The sequence below is a fragment of the Eubalaena glacialis genome, chromosome 6 (assembly GCF_028564815.1).
Source record: "Eubalaena glacialis isolate mEubGla1 chromosome 6, mEubGla1.1.hap2.+ XY, whole genome shotgun sequence".
Lineage (NCBI taxonomy): Eukaryota > Metazoa > Chordata > Mammalia > Artiodactyla > Balaenidae > Eubalaena > Eubalaena glacialis.
The window spans coordinates 8,717,575-8,739,830 of NC_083721.1; the positions used below are offsets into that span (position 1 = coordinate 8,717,575).

Genomic DNA, 22,256 nt, shown 5'->3' on the forward strand with positions numbered 1-22,256 from the left:
ATTTTCTTGCAGTCCACTTTTAGAAGTGGCTCCTAAGTCTGGAGAGAGCTTCTCTGTCCCTGCATGCTGTGAGGTCTACCCCACGCCGGCTCCCGAGCAGCTCCCCGGCCTCCCGGCTCCTCCCTGCAGGTGCCTCTGTCTTTACTGCAAGAAAACAGCCCTTGTCAGCGTCTGGCCCTCCCAAGAGGTGCGGGCATCCTTCCTCCAAGGGGTTATATTTCCTCTTTGCTTGGAGTTTCAGAGAGCATGATGATGACCCTGTAAGGCCAACCCTTGTCATTTCTCTGCCTCTGAATGGTTCTGAGATGCATTCACGATGAACTAGACTAAATAGTGTCTTCACCTCTTATTGTTAACCAGGTAAGTTTATTTTTATTCCATAAATGGGTAAAATGATCAATTTTACGTCATGTATATTTTACCACAATTTTTAAAAAGTGAAAAAAAAAATCAATAAATCCTAGCTTCAGGACATACAGGAAAATATGTGTGTGTGTGTGTGTGTGTGTGTAAAACTTTTCTCCCAGAAAGCTCAGCTACACACACCAAAAGTCAGGAGTTGGGTCTCTGAACACTTGTTTCTGCCTGTACAGTTGAGGAATCTAAAAGGCCAAGAGGCAAAACGACTCACCTTGCAGGTATATCAGGCTTTTCACTTTTACAGATGCTTCCCATCTACTATGTAGCTTCATCTTTCCTAACATCCTTGTGAGTAGCCAAATGGGCAAAGAAAATGGAAGCCCAGGGAGGCCCCGCAGGCCTGCAGCCTGCCTCGGGGGACGCACAGACGCCTCCCCAGGCCCAGTGAAACAGCAGGTCAGTGCCTCTGCCTCGTCCACCCTCCCTCCTCTCTCTGAGAGGAGATTCTCAAATTGCTGGGCCTCGCCAAGTGGGAGACAGTTCTGGGGACGCTGCAGCTTTGCCCTCCTCGTCAGCCGGAGGTGCCCTCCCAGCCCAGACGCCGACGGGCACCTGCCGAGCTGTGGGTCCAGCCTGCCCCCCAGCGAAGGCCACCTCTCTGCTCGCTGCCTCAGCCCTGCAGGGACCGGCAGAGCCCGGCTTCCCGCCAGCTGCAGCTGGAAGCCCTCCCAGTCACACACACCGCTCAGAGTGGAGACTTTCTGTTTGTTTTAAAGTCCTACCAACTTGACGGAGACACAAGGCAGAATCCTGACCTCATGGGTCTTCAAAAGGCGAACTTTTGCCCACAACACATATTTCCAGTTCAAACTCCAGTGAGATGATGAAAATATAAACAAATAAAACAAGTACCTATTAGCTGGAGAGGCCGGCCACTCCTGGACTATTAAGGTCGATACTAATTCTTTCACTAAATCTCTTTCTAATTCATATTCTTAGTACAGCTTATTGCTTGCTACATTTTGGTTTAATAGTGTAGCTTTCAGGGGCCAGTTTCCACCATCAGAATCTTCTGGAACTCTGCAGCAGCAGGTGCCAAACTCACCTGGAATCCAGGAATATCAGCTTCAGGTCGAGGCTGGCCCTGAACATGAACATGTTGCTGTGCAGCTTGATCTCAGTGATGGCGCTGGGCGGCAGTGACTGGCCCACGGCCACCAGCCCCACGATCTGGTAGCATGAGTCGTACAGGGACATGTCCAGCATATACTGCCTGATCTTCAAGTAGCCGCTGCAGTGTATGACCTGGGGAAGCACAGGCAGGGTCAGCTGGCGGCGACCCGGAGGTCAGACTGGTACCCACTGCTCCTGGCTCTGGGCCTGCTTCTTTTCTGGAACAGGTTGGAATATTCCCCCAGCCCAGCCTCTACTGAGCCGTGCAGCCAACATGCTGACAGACATCTGATTCACTGCTCGGAAGAAATGAACTATGCTTCTTTCTTAGGAAACAATATCGTCATAAAATATAAGAGTTAGCTTATGCAATTGACTATGCTCAAGTAACTCCACAATTGAAGACTCTCTAATATAGAATGGATTTACGCATAATTAACTCATGGCCATTGCAATTAGATGGCACAACAAAGGCATTCTGGGGAGCTAACGATTTGCTCCATAATGTTCATTTCAGTAACTATAAAGCTCATCATCTCCCAATGAGATTGAATTTCGCGATTGCTAACTTGACATTTAAATAATTTGACAAGCCATATCACTCCAGTAAATGAAGAGTTCTTTCAGGGCAATCAAAAAAGTCCTCATTTTTTTTTTTTCCGGCTGTGAGGCATGCGGGATCTTAGTTCCCCGACCAGGGATCGAACCCGTGCCCCCTGCAGTGGGAGTGTGGAGTCCTAACCACTGGACCGCCAGGGAAGTCCCTTAAAAAAAGTCCTCATTTTGAACGTATGCTTATTTTATTTTATTTACTTTATTTATAATTCAAGATTTTACCCACTTGTAATAAACACAAATCCAGCGTGGCTATATAGAAACACTTCTAATTGTTATAGCCAAGACCCATATAGGAGAAAATGTATAGTGTTCCAAATACCAAACGGAAGCATTTGTACAGCCCTAAGCTTCAATATTGAAGCATTTACACAAGTTATCGTCAGTAAGATCTTTGAAAGGATCATGACCATCATAACAGCAGTGATGAGCAGCTAAAATCTTAAATCCTCTTTTCAGAAACTTTCCTCCAGGATTCCTGAAAACACTCACAGTCTTTAGGGCTGGAACAAATCTTAAAATCCTTGGAGTCTATTCTCCCATTTTACTAATGAGGAAACTGAGGACAAGGTAGGTGATGGGTTTTACTTAAGATCAGACAGTTGGATGGTTAGTAAGTGTCAGAAACATCTCAGGACCCAAGTCTCCAGAAGAATATCTACAGGGTGCAGGGTGGTGCTGGAGGCTTCCACCTCTGAGGTTTAGGGTCTGGGACAGCACATAAGAAAAGTATCTCCCAAACTATGAAACAGAGTGAGGTAATGGTCAAAGGGAAGAGCTGGCATTGAGGCTCAAAGGAGCGGGGCTGAGGAGAGGCTGAGGGAAGGCGGACCCTGGGATGGGGAGGAGGGGGGAGGGGCATTCCAGAAAGACAGGACAAAGGACAAAGGCACAGGACTGTCCCCTCTCTCTTCACCCCACCCCTCCCTCCTTTTACACAAATTCTCCCGCAAAAAGGCTCCCATCCGCCTCTAGCTCCAGAGTGGTGGGCTGATGACCCTCTCTCCCCTGAGGGAGGAGAAAGTCTAGGCGCGGCTGCTCCAGTGGAACTGCCCTGTGTGCAGTGTAGAACCTGAAGGTGCCAAGGTCAAATTCTACCCTTAGCCCCATTTATTCCTGGCCTCAGACAACAAAATCCAGCCTGCCTGGTATATCCCTGTAAGATTCCAGCTCTCACGCTTGCCGTGAGCAGCGTCCCTAGAAAGTTCTACATTAGGAAGTGGTGCCTTCCTGTCTGCAGATGTTCCTGAACGTGAAGCAAAGCACAAAGCACAGCAAAGACCCACCGCTGCCCCCTTCCCGCCCGCAAGCCCTTGGCTCCCGGTACCTTGTATCCGCTGCAGGTCAGGCCGGCGTTTCTTTTCGCCAAGACACACTTCATTCGAAGAAAGAACGACCTCTCGATCTCATACTCTGAAAGCAGGCGTGAGGTTAGATTGGCAAACTGTCCCATGATGCTTCCCCTTACTTTATCCCAACACTCCCAATAAACCCTCTGGACCAGATCAGGCAGCCAGAGGCCCTGGCCCAGTCCACCCAGAACCCCACTCAGAGAGGCGGTGGCCAGGACCCGGGTGGGGCGGGGAGGCTGGCCCGGTCCCGGCGAGCTTCCACGTGCTCCAGAAAGGGGTAGCCCGAAACGTGGCCACAGCAAGACCTTGCTAGACGCCAACCTGGGGCCAAGGTGAGGATCTATGAGCAGCGACCCAGCCCAGCTCAACCTGCCGTGGTCCCCTGATGGTGGCCACAGAGAGGCCTGGTGCCAGGAGCATCGCCTTGGCCAGCCCTGGGCGGGTGCCGCGCCTGCCGGGAAGCCCAGAAGCATCTGACTGACGTCCCCCCTCTGACTGACTGAGAGTCAGAAGTGCAGGCCTCTCCCTGGCAGAGGGAGCCGGCCCCAGGGCCCCTGCGGCCAGTGCGCCCACGGCCATGGGCACCGAGACTGCCCTGCATCGTGGGATGGGGCACAGGACCCAGCAGACCCACTGGGCCAGATCAAAGCTTTCACCCTCAGTTACAGCCCTGGATGGACGCCCACCTCCCCGCCCCTTTCTCTGGCCCAAAGCCTTTCCTTTATTCCCGTCGCAGGCCTCACACACGAATCTCCGACCTCACTACTGCAAACGCATACGTCCCCCAAGGAAACACCCTCTGCTTTAGTGAGCGGACACCAGCTCTCTGGGCACGGATGGCAGACTGTCCTCGCCCCAGGGTGAGAGCGAGGTCATTCCACTCTAAATAAACAGCTCTTTGGTGGTGGTTAATAAATTAATTTTTAAAGAAAGGTTACCACTAGGAATGGAAGCAAGGCCTTCCGCCCCTCCCTGAGGGCACTGCCCAGTGGAGATAAGGGCATCACCTCAGAGGCCCCCCTCCCCTAGTTGGAGGGGTTGCCATATCTACCCACAGTTTCTCTGCACAGCTGGGGTCTGGAGGCAGAAGGCTTCCCTCTAACATGGCGGCCTGTCTACCCCATTTCCAGAAGAGCATGCTCAGGTGTAAAAACCATCACCCAGTAATTAACTATCCAGTTCTGGGGAGAGTCCACTTCTCACACAATTACCATAAAACAAGGAGGCCAGTTCAGACACAGAAAACCAACTCTGCAGATGAGGTGAAAACCAGGTGCTTGTGAACCTCAGAGCCTGAACACTCAGTTGGCTGTGGAAATGAGTCAGTGGGAGACCCCACGTCTCCCAGACCTTCTCCTCCTGTACTGTTGGCCCACCTTAGACGTGAACCCCACAGGAAATTGGACGGGTCTCATGATACTCCCATTTGCTGTCATTTTCTAAACACTTTTTTAAAGGCTATGACATGGAAGGGTAAAATGAAACTGGAGCTAATGGCAGAAAGCCCACTCCTATGCAATTAACACACTGTAACTTTTTAAAACAATAACAACACATTCAATATCTTGTAAAAGCCTATAGTGGAAAAGAATCTGACAAAGAATATATATAAAACTGAATCACTTTGCTGTACACCTGAAACTAATAGAACATTGTGAATCAACTATACTTCAATTAAACACACACACACACACACACACACCACAATGTTCTGAGGAATTCTCTAATTTTCCAGCTGTCTTTGTCCAACTTTAAACAACCCCACAGTGAAAGCATTAGATTCGGGAGCAATGTGCTCTCCTAGCCCTTATTTTGTTGGAAATTATTTCTTCAGAGTCGTATTCCTGTTCATTTATGCAGCCGGACCATTTCCAAGGACTTAAGCACCACAGGCCATAGCTACAACTAAGCCCCCATCACATTTCAGAAACCAACATACCAGTCTCCCTCCTTGGTAGACACATGGTGACTATTTCTGGGGCTAGAACATGGGGGCCACAGAGCTGGATCTGCAAGGGGTTTCACAACTGAGTGTGCTATTCTGTGTTCTCTCCTCCTAGCCTCAGAATGACCCATCCCAGGAGGAAGCACTAAGAATGGAACCCATTTTTTTTTCTGTGGCTGGCTACCCCATTCTCATCACTTTTGACACTTCTTCTTTGGCATTTTGTCTCACTAGGGGATTTTGGCCGAGTTGGGATACCATAGTCCAAAGCAGACAAGAGACCCATTGGTCAGCGTACTGGTTGGTCTCATTGGGCCATGAGAGGGAGTTACAAGGCCAGGGCCCCTGGAACAAGTTCTTCTGTGTCTTCCTAGCACACATGGCAATTGTAAGTTAAGGAGTCATTTGTGTGAAGACATGTTCCACACCCTCACTGAACAGCCACGCCACAACTGTTCTAACAGGGTGCTTAAAACAGCGGGGACCACGTTAATACGTGCTAAATGTTGGGACTGTCAAGAGAAAACTCTTGTCGCCAAATGGAGCCAGGTCAGCAAGACGGACCTGCCTCATCCGTCTAGACGAAGGCTTCTTAACTGACTCGTGCTGTGGCACAAAACCTGCAGATCCCCACTCAGAATAACGTTTCTGAGAGCATAAAATATATGAGATTACAAAGGGGATCAGCTGTATTGAAAAACATCGAAATATTCAAACAAGTGGTGCTGTGGTTATAAATGTGCTACTTTATTAACACATTAAATAACAAGATCCTGTAGCAGACTCACAGCTCCTGAAATTTCAAAGTAGTGGTGAGCATAACTGATATGTTTAAATACCTGAAACAACCATAAGGTGAAATGAAAATATCTGTGAATTTTGTTGTAGGCAAAGCCACAGGTACTTGTGATAGTAAGATGGCTTACTGTCTACAATCTACGAGCAAAGGAAATGCTAGATTTCACCTAGAGGGAATAAAGATGTAATTTTCCCCATGCAGTTTCATGGCCCCCCTGAGTTTTATCCTCGGACGCTCTGGTTAAGAAGCCCAGGTCTAGACCTGTGTCGCTGGCATTCTAAACCAAGAGCACCTTGGGGTGGAAGCCTTGGACCACTTTTCTCTGTCTCCTACCGTGCCCCTCTCACAGTCTCTGGCACGTGAAAGGGGATCAGTAGTTGCTTTAAAGGACAGAAGCATAAAAACAAATCCCCACTTGGTGGACCCCGCATGTTTGCTGGAGAGGCCTGGCTGGGCATCGTGGGAAACTAAGCCCTAGGGTCACAGCAAAGAGCATCGTCCAGCGTTCATTCTGGTTTCTTTTCGTCTGGAGGAAATACCTTGGAGCAGGTGATGGTGAAGAGGCTGGTGGGCTGCCAGGACAGCAGTCATCTCATCGTGGTCGGAAGGATGGATGTACTCGTAAATGCTGTTGCCCGTGAGCTCCACCTGCCGCGGAAAGGAAGGGAGGGGTCAGGAATCTTCTCTAGGACTTCGGGGAGGTGGAGAGGTGAAGGTGTAAGGTGTATTATAGGTACGCACCTGCCAGGGAGAGACAGGACCTTGATCTCTGCACACAACCCACACCTTACCCTCACACAGAAATGTTTGCCTTTTCTCAGTCAGCGCCCAACTGTCTCCCAACAAGGCCAGGGGGGTCCTGAGCAGGAGTGAAGGCTGGAAAAGGTGCACTATGGAGCGGGGGACCCTCCTGGCCTGGGGAGCATCCTTCACACGGGAGGCGGCTTAAATCAGACCGGAGCCAGCCCCATCCTTCACCTGCTGCCTGTGGGGACTGGTGGCCAGGAGACCAGTGGCCACGTCCAGAGCAGGGTCCCTGCGACAGCTCGTGCACACGGAGGCTGAGCAGGGGAGCCTCGGGGGCACCCTGTGCTCGAGGAAGACTCGCCCCCAGCAAGGTCCTTTCCTTCGGCCCCTGCTGGGCCTTTCACGTGGGCAGAAACCTGTCTGTGGCCTTCCTGGTCCAGGGTGACTGTGCTAACCCCACGGCTCCCGCCCTTGGGTGCGGCTGGGTGGCTGAGTGACCTCTGGGAGGCTGTGGGCCACTCCAGAGAGCCACATGACCTTGGGGCTGCTCCCCCGGCATTCGAACACCACCTACTTCCAGACACACCCCACAGAGGACAGCACGCAGGCCTAGAGGCCATGTCCCTGTTGGACTGGACCCTGCTTTGCGGTCACGAGCGTTTCCAGGAAAGCACCATAGTTACGATCTTTCCACAGAGGTCCCCGGAGACTCAGGTCCTAACCTTGAGAATTTTTGATTGTTCTCCCAAACACAAGTGTCATGATAGGGGATGACAGAGATTCTCAGGACCTGGGCCCCTCACCCATCGGAAGATGGGCAGTGGCATAGAATGTTCCAGAAACTACCACCAACGGTGCAGCCTTCTGAGCAGTGGGGGGGGGTGGATCCTCTTTCAGAGATCACAGTGCAGACAAGGACGGTGAGTCAGCGCACCTAGAGTACTGGGGGGGGGGGGCAGTGATGGCACTCCTACTACAGCCAGTGAGAGCCCCGCAGCCCAGTTCAGGAAGATGCTGAGAGCGTGAGGAACTGCCTTGGCGTGGCCCAGAGCCTTGGGTGGGTCTGGGGACTTTCTCAGCCCCGCCCCCAGGGGACAGGGCGAGATCAGAGAGCAAAGCCAGGCTTGTCCCAATCACCCCCTCGTTATTTTTAAGTGTGTCTTGTCGCCTGTTTTTTTGGCTGCTCTCAATCGGAGCAGAGACTCAATCCTCGGTAAAGGGGCAGCCCTGACGGCGCCACCTCACACAGCAGGGCAGCCCCAGACAGGCCGTTTATTGGAGAGGTTCTCCCAGGAGCCACCGTTCCAAATCAGCGTCAAGGCCATAATCTCTTTACTCGGGACCAGGGGGCCGCAGAGAGGTGAAGTCAGTCCCACTCCGCCCAGCCACGTCTCCCAATGTGTTAAGATGTGTGAGTTGCCTTTTAATTCAGAACAAGTTATGTTTCTGGCCTGCTAGGTAATCTTGTCCCGAAAACAGGTTTCACAGTTCTATTTTCTGCATTATTCATGGAATGTTTTTCCCAATATTATACAGAGCAACGGAGAGAATCCTCTTACAGAAATGTTCCCTCTCCACCTCCCCAGCCTGGCACTTTGCTAATGACCCAAATGGATATTTGTCTATGTAAAAAGTTACTACAGGATTTCATTAAAAATAAAAGAATAAAAACGAAATATCCTTATTTTAAGTCAGTCCTGTTAATCCTTAAAAAGTTTAAATAAATCAGCAACACTCAAGTCAGCCACTTGGGACAGGACAATCTCCTTTTTCCTGAGGGCAGCCCTAGAGATGCTGTCCGGTGGAGAGTGATAGAGGCTAATAAATAAGGGAGCTATTGTTTAAATTGATTCACAATTTCAATGGTTTATTTTAAAAAAGAAAAAAGAAAAAATAGAATTTTTGTGTGTGTTGGCCTATCATTTCTCCCTTACCCAGGTTTTTAGAGAAAAATGACAATTCTGGTTTGCTCCAAGTTCTCTTTGAGAAAAAAGTAACTGATGTCTTTTTAGAGAAACATCTTTGTACATTTGCAAAAAGACTTGCATCTAGGCTCATAGGGATTGGATTTGCGTTTTAATCCCAAAGTAGCTTCATCTGTTTCCAAAGAGCCCATTCTCATCACATGCCTTTGGAGAGTGAGAAGAGTGAAGGTCCATGAATTAAAAGGCTTGATTTTCTGAATACTCGGGTTAGTGATAAACTTCTAAGGCTGTCTAGCAAGTAAAGTAGGCTTCAAATAACGGAAATGTTTTAAAGACAAATTTTGGAATGATAAAACAGTGCTGACCTTGACTTAAAATTACGGTTGACATGGTGTTTCCTGTATTGACATATCTCTTCGTGCTTTTGAATGTTGAAAGAAATGTGACTACCTCACCAAAAAAAAAAAAAAAAAAAAAAATTATGGTTGTTGCTATAAAACTCCCCAGCTCTCATACAACAACCTTATTAAAACAGACCTTCAATGTGATATTTTAGTATTTGTAAAACCCAGCTAACTACAAAATGAATTGCTTTCCTACTAAGAGCTTTTTTATGTTTTGCTGAATAGCTTTTCTTCCTGCCAAGAAAACTACATATGATAAATACAGCACTAAATGGATATATTCTGGGTCAGAAGGGGAAACTCACCCAGTACTCTGGAAACACACATTGCTCTACTTTGGGTGTTTTGCTGACTATGGTAAATTAAGCATTTAAAGAAAAGATGGTTTGGGTTTCAGGGTTCAAGTTATGTCAACAAACATTAAACGCTGTTCTTTCTCTTTATTTCAAAAGTGAAAGGATTAGGTCTTATGGCCCCAAACAACACCATGGTTATTTTTACAGTTGTGCTTCCGGCCACACTCTCAAATATTACATTTTCCTTTATGTATCTCGTGAACAGCTATTTCATACATATCTATATTATGTGAGAATGTATACTAGTTACCTAGATGTTATATACCATATGCAACTTCAGTAAGGACATTTGAACCACAAGGATAGTTTAAAATGTTTGAAGAAATACATAGCAGGTATGCAGGGCTTTTTTCCTTCTTCAAATATAAGTTAATTACGTTAACCAAAAAACCATGAAACTAAATCATTTAATAAACTTGGTGGATAAAAAGTGCTTCCCCAACTCTACGTCTTCCAAGTAGATGTGTGTCTATATGGATTATTTTGTATTATGAATGTGCGCATACACCAAATAGAATTTTCAAGCAGAAGGCTGACTCTTTACCCAACTTGCACTATGGGCTGAGGAGACAATTAGCATTTTGTGGTTCTCCCTGTCATTTTTTGGTACCAAAGTCTGACAGCCAGGATTGCTGCATTTACTAATTTAAAAGCAAAAATAAATTAATAAACTCTGCCATATGAAGTAGACTTCTTATTCCAATACACGCTTTTAAAAAAGTTCAATAAAAGGCTCTGAATTGGGATGGGCTTATAACACATAAAGAATCATTTTTATATTCTCAAATAGTTCAGAAAGTTATTTAGATAGTGCAGATTAAAAAAAAAAACACCAGTTTGCTATGAATTATCACACAATTATGGCAAACCTAGGAGCTTATGTTCCTTAGGAGCTGCTAACATAGAGTTTAACCCCGAATTAATATGAAAGATGTCGTTACTTAGAGATATTGTTATAGAGAATAATTGAAAGTTCTTGGAACACAGAAGGGCATTACGTAAATATAAGCTATTACTGCCCTTATTCATCAGAAAACCTGTTTAAAAGGTTACTCTGACTAGTGGGTAAAATTTTATTAACACTGTTATCTCTGGTGATTAAAAAAAATCTTGAAGCCTATTTTAATTAAAGTTTTCATGTTTGATGTGTTTGTCTGACTTACACTACTACTAGTAAAAATAATCTAAAAGGTGCAAAAAAATTTTTAAACAGAAGTTGGGTATTTGACATTCTTTTCAATACCTTATTTTACTATTTAAGAAGACAGAAAAAAATACACATTGTCATTCTGCCTAGATTTCCTTCTGCAGAGTTAATTGGGAATAGGAGGCAGATTTGAGGGAAAAGTTTGTTGTTGCTTATTTAAACAGTTCACCATGAAACACTCCCCAGACATCAGCGTGAAAGTGTTTTTGTAGCTGGAGACTGATACTGAGATAGTCTCGCCAGGAGATCAGAAAAAAATTAGTCGTCCTACACGGACAGTCAGTTTGACTTATTTTAAATTGACACTTCTCCTGGCAACATACAGACAAAAGGCATCTTTACAATTTTTTGGGAAAATTCAAAATTGTGATATACAAAGTTTTATGTCTGCATTAGGACCAAAAGGAAATATAATTTAAATTCCAATTCTGCTTAAATTTCCTTTCTTGGTCATTTGTAGAGACGTGGATGGATCTAGAGACTGTCACACAGAGTGAAGTAAGTCAGAAAGAGAAAAACAAATATCGTATATTAACGCATATATGTGGAACCTAGAAAAATGGTACAGATGAACTGGTTTGCAGGGCAGAAAGTGAGACACAGATGTAGAGAACAAACCTATGGACACCAAGGGGGGAAAGCGGCAGGGGGATGGGGGTGGTGGTGGGATGAATTGGGAGATTGGCATTGACATGTATACACTAATATGTATAAAATAGGTAACTAATAAGAACCTGCCGTATAAAAAAATAAATTAAATAAAATTCAAAAATCCAAAGAAAAAAAATTTCCTTTTGTGGCGTTTATCATGAACAGGAGGTATATTTGTTACCTATCCAATGTTTTGGTCATTCTTAATTATTGTGTTCAAAAACAATCATTTTAATTTCCCACGTGAAAAGAGAAAAATGACAGAGAGCGAAAGAGAGATGTAGAATGCCAGACTGAGCAGCCTGACAGAATGAACTGGAAGGTCCTGGTATGTGCACAGTGCCTTATGATGTGCCAGAACATTCCCCATGACTAATTATCCCTAATATGTGCCCACCAAAGGATGCTATCTGAAGCAACTTTCATGCTATTTGAAGTACAGTTCTAATGAAACTTACAATGCCTGGCTTTTGTGTAGCTCCCTATAGTTTATAAATCACATGGGCCCTTGGTATGTTTCTCACCATGATCCTGAAAGAGTGGTAGAGCGGGCATTATTTTCTTATTTAAGTTATGGTTCAGAGAGGTCAATTGCCTGCCCTTATCAGACAATGAAAACCATACAACTAAATGCATTTCCCTTTTTGCTTTGACTGCTAGGGAGCTCGGATCTAAATTTGATATTCAGTAAAGGTGACTCTATCGATTTTAAAGTATGTTTGACCAGTCATTTTTAAAGTATGTGAAATGTTTTGTCTTGTTTGTGACATTATTATAAGACTTATCAAAGGTTTTATAAGTTACAATTTAAAAAGTTAAGGAATCTGATCAAGGGCACTCAGCCACAGATCAAGTCAGGAGTAGAAACCAGGCTGGGTCTAACTAAAGGGCCTTAAATAATTCTAAATATTCAGAGAATAATGAGGTGGAAATTCAGAGAATAATAACTTTGGAAAATATAAAAAGAGAAAATTTCATATTTCCAATAGTATTTCCCATTCTACAAGTACACTAATCCCATGAGTCACATAGGTGAAAGAGACAAGCTTTAATAAATCTTATCTGGGAGACCTGGTATCATAAAAGAAGAGAAGAGGAAGAGAACAGAAAACGCCAAACAAGTTTAATATGGGATTCGCTTTAGAAGACTTTTCAGAAGAAAACACACAGGCGCAGAAACCCACTTGGACATGGATAAGGATATACATCCATTGGAAAAGAAGGTTGTAAACAAATGGAAAGTTTAAAAAACATCTTGGCGGAAAAAGAAGAGGAATACACCAGATGCAGGTTTCCAAACTGGTAATTTTGTTTTTCAATGAGAAAGCCCAAGCCACTCTAATTGGCATGTTTTATTTTGGCTTAACTAACAGGAGGAAGCTGGTGCAGTACAGATTATTCATGTGCCTCCTGGGAGCCCATTTCCTGGATCTAATTAATTCTAGTGTGTCTTCAGTTGTAATGAAAAAAAGCACTCTGATAATTCACAATGTAAAGAAACATTTAGCCCCTATATGTATAAAACAATGTGACTCTTAGAATCATGATCCATGCTTGTTAAATCAGAAATGTGAATGGCAACAATCAGTAGACTCTCCCACCATCCAGACTGGCCACAGCCCAGACAAGCAGCCAAATCCTCTACCAAACCCTTGGCTTGACGGGATAGAGAAAACAGTGCACCTCTCTCCTCTAGGGAATGAACCCCTTTTTAGAAGACAGTTCCAGAAAAATCGGTAATATTTAAATGTTCTAAAGAAACCAGGACCTTGCTGTGCAAAACAGTAGTAAACTGAGTTTTATGAGTTTCTATCACAAGCATATAAAATGCTTTACTGAAACGACCACTGAACTGGAAAAACTCAGGAAAAATTACCCTGAATTCCATGTGAACACTCATAAATCTACCCCCCCTTTTCTCTCTCCCCAAAGCACATTCTGCATAAAATCCATGTTCTACATCAGCTTGCCTCTCTTTCATAGCAACTCACAATACCACGTGCAGACCATCAAGTGTGGACTGAAAAACCTCCCTTTGTGAAGCTCTTGTTAGCGGCAGAGAACTTTACTGTATAAGCAGAGTCCAGGCTATTGGACAAGGCTGACTGTTGCAAAGACATTATGAGGCATTAGCCCCAAAGGAAAAAGAAAGTAGAAAAGTGAAACATAACACGGAGAAGAAAAGCCCCGCGGGCCGGCCGAAAAAGACGATTTTGTAATTTTGGATTATGTTCAGGCACGAAAGTAGACACTAGGACAGACTCATTTTCAAGTTGGGTAAGGCTGTCAAGATCCGCCAACGCTTAACTTATTATTTTGGTTGTACATAAAATTAGACAATACCCACCTGGGACAAGCCTAAATGTACAGAAGCTGTTTCCGAAATATACATGATTTTGCCATCAGATGCTACCACAAAAACAAATCCATCCAAAGTCTGTAAAAGAAAAAGCATCAGGGTAAGAGATAATAGACATTAGAGTTAAATCTGATCATTGTACTGGCACTGGGATGGAGAAATGTATAAAGTATTATAACAACGTATATTGTTAAATGCAGAAACGGCGCCCCGGGGCCACGAGAAGGACTATAGGTTTAGTTCCCCAGCCAGGCTCTCAAATGCTTTTAAAGGACTTTAAAAACAGTCTTACATCTACATCACAAAAATCATGCAAAACATTTGAGAATTCCTATCATGCTCAGTTTAAACGTAGTAGCTTTATTGTTGGGGTTATTTTAGCACTTAGCACAAATCCGGAGTTCTATGGTACTTAGAGGAAAATCTACCACTGTATAGACCATTTCATGTCATAATTGGCAGCCGTTTATACCACTAGAACATATGCTTTATTTGCCACAATTTTCTAGTTATCCCTAAGCACCATTTGAATAATAAATTCCGAACACTACCACTCCCCAGAAAATAAAATACCTGGTTATTTTTAACAGACTATGTCTACAAAATTAATTATTTAGAATCCTCAAGAGATCAGACAACCTTTGCAAAATTCAAGGAGAAAAAGTATCAATTTCTGAAAAATTAAAGCTACCTAAATGATATTCTGATTTTGCCTAACTTGGCTAGCCCTCAAAAAAATAAAGTAAAATTATAAGAGGTAGTTAAGTCAAATAAAGGGTAATGATTATATTTATGCGTGGCAAGGATAAAAAGACTAAATTACTTTTGAAAAAGGAAACTGCATTTTATTTACTCATTCATATTTTAGATCCAGAACCAAAGAAAAGCAATAAAGTTGGTGAAAGACCCATACAACCCACAACATTGCCCCCATAAAAAATATTCCAAATTAATTTCTGGCCACAAATTCTATTTTTACAGCATGTAATTGAAAACAGATTACCTTTGGTTTTTCTAAATCCGCCCCCTCTTTGGAGGGGGGCCTAAAAAGAATGTAGAAGTGAAACCTGAAAGATATCCTTACACTCTGCTGTCTCAAATACAGTTTTGCTGCAAAAACTTCTTTGCCAACTAAACTATCATTAGCTTTCCCTGTGCTGAGGTTGAAATCAACATCTTGATTATAAGCCCCACTTTCATGTTTCTAACTCAGCTACAAAATATTTCCCCAACTAAACTCCTTTTCAAAGATATAAACTATTCAGCAATTTCTGAAGTTATCCACGTTTTGGCACATTTTGCATTCTTGCTTAACTCCAAAATCATTAAAGAGATAACATTTAATGAAATAGTATTGGACAGCCAGCCATATGAGTAAAAGAGAAAAAGTTATCAAAATTAAATTCTGAAAGTTGCCGGCGGTAACTTAAAAAATAATACTTTTAATGGAAAATGTTGGTTATGCCTTCATAGCTGCAAACGACCTAATGCGCTTGCAAGTATATTAACTGCAAAGCCGCCCATCCACAGCCACACTCCGGAATTAAATAAATGTACAGTGGAGAAACTTGGGGGCGTTGACTTTGCCGCCAGGTTTTCACTGGAGCTCCCTGGCACTTAGTTGTCTCTGATATTAGTGTTACTTATAATATGTAGGAGCACCAAACACTTAAAATACCGCGCACGAAGCTGGACCCGAGCTTGCGGGCAGAGCGCAGGGCGCGCGGGAAGGGCTCCAAGAGTACCATTTCCCGGCCGGCTCCCACACCACTAGCTTTATGTTGTAAAAGCCTCGGGTTTCAAATACATCCCGGGATCTTCTCTTCCCCAGCGCGTGCATTTAAAAAAATAAATCACACTAGGGCATTTGGGGCAAAAGAGTTTTGAAAAGATCTGCTTTTTCGAAGCGCGGAGCCGACTCGCTGACCCAAGACACAGAGTTCCGTAGCCAACTTTTTTTTTTTCCCCCCATATAAAGAAAACACAAAATAGAAGGAGGAAATGCAAAATAGCTCTCGGTAGGCATTTTTCGGTGGCAGAGACAAATGACGGGAGGGGGAATGAATCGGGTCGTTGATGAGGCTCTGTAAAGGGCATTTGAAAGATTCCGAGACACGAGGCGTTTCTGTGCCCACCTAGCGCCAGCCGCGGACTTGGAAGTGGCCGGTCGTGCGCACGGTTACCCCACCCGAGCCCCAGACACCGCGAAGGAAATCCGAGGTCAGGGGCGGTTTAGTAACCGCGGACTGAATGGCTCCGGGCTGGGGCGCTAAGCGGCTGACACAAACCAAGCAAGGACTTCCTCCGTGAGCCAGGTGACCCCGGAGGTCGCACCATGTCGTGAGCTGGACCACTTGAGTTGAACAAGGCTCCACCACTTGCTGTGCAACCTCAGGCATGTTGCTTAACCTTTCTGTGCCTCAACTTCTTGCTCTGAAAAAATGCAGTTAAAAATAGAACACACTCTAGGTGGCTGGTGAAGAGAGATGATATAGTAAGATTTAGAACAGCTTCTGGCCGGTAGCAAACTCTCAGTAAATGTCAACTGCTAATACTCAATTATTGATGCTGTCTCTCCTCTATTGCAACCTCTCCAGACACACACAATTGTCAGACGCTTTAGGCTGCCTCCCTCTGACTCAGAGTAGCCGGATCACTCCTTCTTTGGCTCCGGCGCCTGGCACAGCGTCTGGCAAAGAGCAAGAGCTCCATAAAAGTTTGCCGAAGGAAGTAAGGTTGGAGAGGACTTAACCACACCCAGGGGCGCCCTTCGGCCTAGGTCTCGTGGGCTAGAGAGTCCTGGGGCTGGGGCGGGGGAGAGGGTGCCAGGTGTGGGGTTGATGGGGGGCTGGCCTGAGGCTGCCCCGGTTGAGCGGAATCCACACGCAGTCCCGGCCCTCCGAGGGGAGTTGGGGGGAATTGGCCCGAAGTCCGATCGCTGCCTCGGGAGACCTCTGCAGCCTGGGGGCGGCCTGTGGATCCGCCCGGGGCTCCTTGAGGAGGGACCCCTGGAGACTGGGGCGGTGGGGTCGGAAGGGAGCCCCTACCCGGGCGCGGGCCAGGGCCGTTGGTGGCGGCGGCGCTTTTCACCCCGCGGCGACCCTACTACCTGCAGCAGGTGCGATCCCAGCTCCTTGGCGACGCTGTCCAGGGGCCCCGCGCGGCTCGGCTGTCCCCACGCGTCTCCTAAACCTGGACGGGGAATAAAGCAAACCGGTAAACAGCAGCGCCCAGCCAGAGGCCTCAGCACCCGGCGCCCCGCCGGCCGTCGCCCCTTTGCCTTCGATTAAAAAGGAAAAGGCCAGAGGAGAAATTCCCGCCGAGGCCTTGGGTCCAAGCCGGCCAGGCCCACATTTCCCTTGGGTCGCCCGCGTGCTCACGGCTCTGAAATTGCCGTTTTATTTGAAATGCCACAAAGTAATCTAATCTGCTTTGAAATCGGCCATCCTCGTAGCCAAACGGGGATATCGATTTGACCAGTAAATATTCCCCCCAAGGGTCCTTCCTCTCTCCCTTCCCTGCGCCGCCGGCAGCCATGCACTTTCCCAAAGACAGAGAGGCCCGAACGTAAAGCCCTCGCCGTCCTGGAGGCAGCTTTTCCGGCATTAAAACAACGAAACAAACAAACCAAAAAAACCAAAACTTTTTCAACCCCCTGTAATCTCTCCCCTCCCCCGCCCCGGACTCTCCAGCCCTCACTGGGGCCCCAGGAGCGCCCACCCTCTTCCAATCCAAGAGCTACAGCCTGGGAAGGGGTTACCTGGGGGCTTCCAGAAGGCGAACTCCTAAGTCGCCAGCGGCGGGCAGGGTACGGGTCGAAGGCGGGGAGAGCCGTGTGTATACTAGACGGTAACTGGGAGGTGTTTGTTGGCACATAATTGGGGTCTCGCAGCCCCTCCGCTTCTTAACTGTCCTTCCAAGGCCTCCGTTGCTCCCCACCACCTCCCCGAAGGCCACCAGTGTTGCAGAAGGCGCACCAGGGCCAAGGCAGCCCAGCTCGAGAGAACATCTCTCTCTTGCGCCTTCGGCTCAGCTGCCGTGACCCCAGAGATCCCAGGCTTTGCCTGCACGCCCGGGAGGAAGCAGGAAAGCCGGGTGAGATTGCGGCGCTAAGCGCCAGCTGGGAGAACCCCAGCCGCTCCCTGGAGCTCTGCTGGTGGCCTGGCCCGAAACCCTCCAGCGAGCGCCGCGGGGCCGGGCGCGAGGCCGCAAAGACCGGGGACCGCTGTCCTAGCAACGCCCCCCCCAGCCCCGCGAAGAACGCCCCCCAGGCTCTAGGCCCCTCGCGCCCCTCCCACCAGGGCTGCGACCCTGCGGGTGAGCTGTGGGTGGCGGGGGCGCGTCCGTCTCCCCTCCCGCCAGAATTGCAGGTCTGACCGGTCCCCTGCCCGCTGCTCCTGGGAGTGTGCGACCAGGGGCCAGAGCGAATCCGAGGCCCATTCCCAAGACCGAAAAGCCCCTCCAAGCAGGCGGCGGCGAGTGGGTTTCCGGAGAGCGTCGCGCAGGCACCCTGGGTCTCCCCACTGTCCCTGGGGCGCCCGGGGCATCGCGGCTTCTGGAACCCTCGATCCTAGCGGGCGGAAAACGCACCCCCAGGGCCAGGGTGCCGCCCGGCCCAGAGCACCTCCAGTCCCAGGGCCCCCGCAGAGACTTTGGAGACCCTTCTTTCGGCAACTTCTATTATGCAACTAAGAAAGGGATGGCCTTTAATTCTCCTCCTGGGCTCTAGAATTAGGGGTTTATCCTGGTCTCCCCATAAGGAAGTGGCTAATTTCCACAGATTCCGATCTCCCAAATATGATCGCAGCCCCGCACCCCCCAGACTCCAGCACGTGAACGGAGGTGTCTCTTTAACCCCAGGAAATCACTGCCCACCCCACTCTCACTCCCAAGGATGACCACAGTGACCATATTATAGGGCCATTGGCTCTCACGGTAGGTCCTTCCTCCCCAGCACCCAAGAGGCCGGCCTACTGGTGGTGGCGTTGACTCCATTTAACCAGAAATGGAAAGAACCAAAATTTAAAAGCCTCCGGGGCCTGAATGAAGAAAAAACATAATAAGGGCCCAGGAATTCTGATGTCTGAAAGTGGACAAAGGCACCTCTGTAACTGTCCTTTACCCTGCTCCTGGGCCCGTCCCCTGGTTTGGGCCAAGCCACCTTTGCCCGGCTCTCTGTGGCCACCGCCTCCAGCCTTGGCTCCTGACAGGGCCTGGGGCTCAGTGACCTGGGGAAATCTGCACCTTCTTCGGGAATGACCCCCCAAACCAAACTCCCCTGCCTGGGTCTCCCAAAAGCCTTGTCGAAAGCTCTGGCCTCACATGCAAAAAGTGCATTGGCTGCACAGGACAATTTTTCCGTGTAATTCAAAGCCTGTTCTCTTATATCATTATAATTTTTCGTATTATTTCTTGATGGCTCAGCTTTGCCAGCGGAGATTTGGACCTGGCACGAGGGGGGCGGACGGTGGAGAGGCTCTCCTTAAGCATCCCTACCCCCATGCCACCTCACAGGGTGTTAGTGCTGCCAGCTCTTCCATTAGAAACCTCTATGGGCGAGACTTTTTCCCTGGGCCCATAAAAATCTACTTTGGGCTGAATGCAGAGACTAAATAAGGTAAAGTTTGTAACAAAAAAATCATCTTGTTACTATAAAGCCATACATACTCCTGAAAAAGTGAGGCACTAGGCCTGTGGCCCTTATCTAGACCTAACAAAGGGCTTTATTTGTTAGAAAAATGAGGGAAGGAGTGTAAGAAAAGACTGCGCTAAGCTCCTCCAAGGTTATCAGCCATTGGTGGTCTGTCTTGCCTGATTCTGGGAAATCCCCACCCCACCCCCATCCCAATGACTGCAAGGGAGCAAGGCGGGGGAGGTTCCAAACCTGGCCTGTGGTTTCCGGCCAGGGTTTGGGGTCCTGCTTGCCCTACCTGTGTCAATAGGGGAATCAGATGGGCACTCCCTGCTACTGGGAATCCAGATGGCCAGGTCACTGGGGAGGGGGGTCAGCCACTAGGTCAGAGGGAAAGGGAGCCAAGTGTCCTCTTTTCCCCTCTGCCTCCAAGGGTTTGTGGGTGCTTGCACTTGTACCCACACTCAGCGAGCGGGCTGTTTGGTTTAAACCCCGTCAGGCCCTGCCCACCACAGAAGCTATCTAAATATGGTCCCTCCTCTCTGGGTGCTCAGTCAGTCAGTCAACAAACAGCTCTTGGGTGCCTGCTGTACCAGGTCCTCAGCCAGGTGCAGGTCACAGACCATAAACATCAAATCACACAAACGATCTGATTTCCCAGTAAAGGGGACATTGTGCAGGGGTTCCCTCACTGTGAGATAGGGTCACCCTCTCAGATGAGGGGGACACACGAGTTGAGACCTGAAGGAGGCAGTTAGGTTCGCTCCTTCCTCTGGACCCGGGAGCAGGACTCACTGTGGCCAGTGACCAATGGGTCCTGCCCCAGAGAAGGGTCTAGACTTGGATAAGAACTTTCAGGATGGACAGCGGTTCTCACACTTCCCCGAGGGCAACCTTGGGTATCTAAAATGGTGGCAATTCAGTCCTCTTCTGGCCTTGGAATGGTTCGCGGTCACTGGGTCCCTGAAAAGCCCGGCCTTTGCACCCTTTTAGAAACCCACAGCTGCACAGCGGCCCAGAGGGGGTGTGGAGGGGGTGTGAAGGGGGTGGTAGGTAGAGACGCCCCGACAGGGTTTGGTCTGGGTGGGGGAAGGGAGGGGATTCCAGCCCGGCCTGCCTGGCCACGGGCCAGTGTTGTACATGCACAGACCACAGACAACGGAAGCGCCCGGAGACCCGGTCGCCTGACGCTTAGACCTTGCAGGATGGGAGGGTGCCTCGGCCGAGTCCGCGCTCAGGAGCGTGCGTGGCCAGAGCCGCGCCGGCCAGGCTTCCAGTCCGCGCCCCAGAGCGCCCCGAGCCGGTCTTGGGCGCTGGCCTCCGGGTGCTGAATCTGCGGCGCCCGCGCTCCACATCCTCGCTCCCAACCTCCAGGGCCCCCGCAGCTCTGGAGTTCCCATCACCACTGCTGAGCTTCCCGCTCCGCCTCTGTGAACTTTCCCTCCCGGACCCAGCGCACAGCCTGGCAGGCTTCCAAGTAGAGCCGGGGAGAGGGTTGTAAAAACCCACTTTATTCTAAAAAATAAGTCTACTTAAAAAAAAAAAAACTACATTATTTCGGGGTGCAGTAGGGAAAGGCCTCGGATCTGTGACTCCATGTCGGGTTAGGGCAAGTTTCTCCTCACCAAACCCTCTAAATCAAAGCGTTTCCATTCCCGACAACAATTTCTAGGACCGCCCCGACCCCCGCACCTCCCCTTGGCACTCAGGAGTGTGTGTGTGTGTGTGTGTGTGTCTGTGTGTGTGTGTCTGTGTGTGTGTGCGCGCGCATTGAGTGGGAAGAACTCTGCCTGAATCTAAACCCAGACAAATCCAGCCACTGGAATAATTCAGGCCTCCAACCCCATTTACTGTGCGTGTGACATGTTCACTTCTTTGGAGTAAAAGGTTGTGATGAGTGGTGCAGTCCCTGCCTCTCTCTCGCCCACACCTGTCTGGGATCTTGGTGGGGAGCGGGAGGAGGGGCTCTGTTCTCTTCCCACGATCAGCCTCAGCTTCCAGCTCCACTCCTGAGCTGGCACCTGCAGCCAGTCCCTCCTCGAGCCCTTTCTGTACAAGTGCCTGGAGCGGAGGCCACCCTCTGCCCCACAGCTGAGCACAGGAACCCCAGCTCCTAGGAAGAGGCCTAACCCTGGTGATTGGCCGGGGAGCTCCCGCAACCCTGACTCATACCTCCTGAGGCCCAGCGTGGGTCACCAGATGGCAGAACTTGCCCTGCATCCTGCCCAGCGTGGTCACCATGCAGCTATGGCCGGAGAGCAGCAGACTTCTCCCACCCCGGGTGCTTCTGTGTTTCCAAAGTGCCCCCTCTCCAGAAGTGAAGGCCACGCTGCAAAGAGGGCAGGGAGACCCTGGGCCCCAGCGTTTCCCTGAGCCCTGTGAGTAGCAGGCCTTCCCAACCACATTAACTCACTAAGCTTTCAATTCCGAATCCACTGCCAGAGCCAGCCTTGCTCTCCTGCCCTCTTCCCTGCCCTTCTTCCTTCCACTTCTCAGTTCGCAGTTAAAGGGGAGAAAACGGTGGGAACCCAGAAAACCGCTCATCTTCCAAATCCAGGCAGTGAGTCCCGGAGGTCCACCGAGTGGGGCGCGCCACCGTTAAGGTCGCATCTGGCCCAAGGAAGGCAGTGAGCTCACAGGAAAGACTGACTGGAGTAAGAACACAGTAGATTTCCACCTGTGCCCGCCTGCTTCCTCATACCCGATCCCGGGAACCCTGCGCAGCGATGGA

The 22,256-nt window shown here is 48.4% G+C and overlaps 1 protein-coding gene across 3 annotated transcripts in view; it reads right to left on the reverse strand.

Annotated features, from left to right (window-relative positions):
• Window positions 1-22,256, reverse strand: part of SIM2 (SIM bHLH transcription factor 2) — a 47,781-nt gene that overhangs the window by 20,534 nt on the left and 4,991 nt on the right. For all 3 annotated transcript variants that reach the window (XM_061193945.1, XM_061193944.1, XM_061193946.1), the window contains 5 exons: window positions 17,003-17,085; window positions 13,882-13,971; window positions 6,784-6,892; window positions 3,476-3,561; window positions 1,466-1,665 (listed from right to left, as the gene is read on the reverse strand). In XM_061193945.1, coding sequence (XP_061049928.1) covers window positions 1,466-1,665; window positions 3,476-3,561; window positions 6,784-6,892; window positions 13,882-13,971; window positions 17,003-17,085 — 568 coding nt within the window. The remainder of the gene's footprint in view (window positions 1-1,465; window positions 1,666-3,475; window positions 3,562-6,783; window positions 6,893-13,881; window positions 13,972-17,002; window positions 17,086-22,256) is intronic.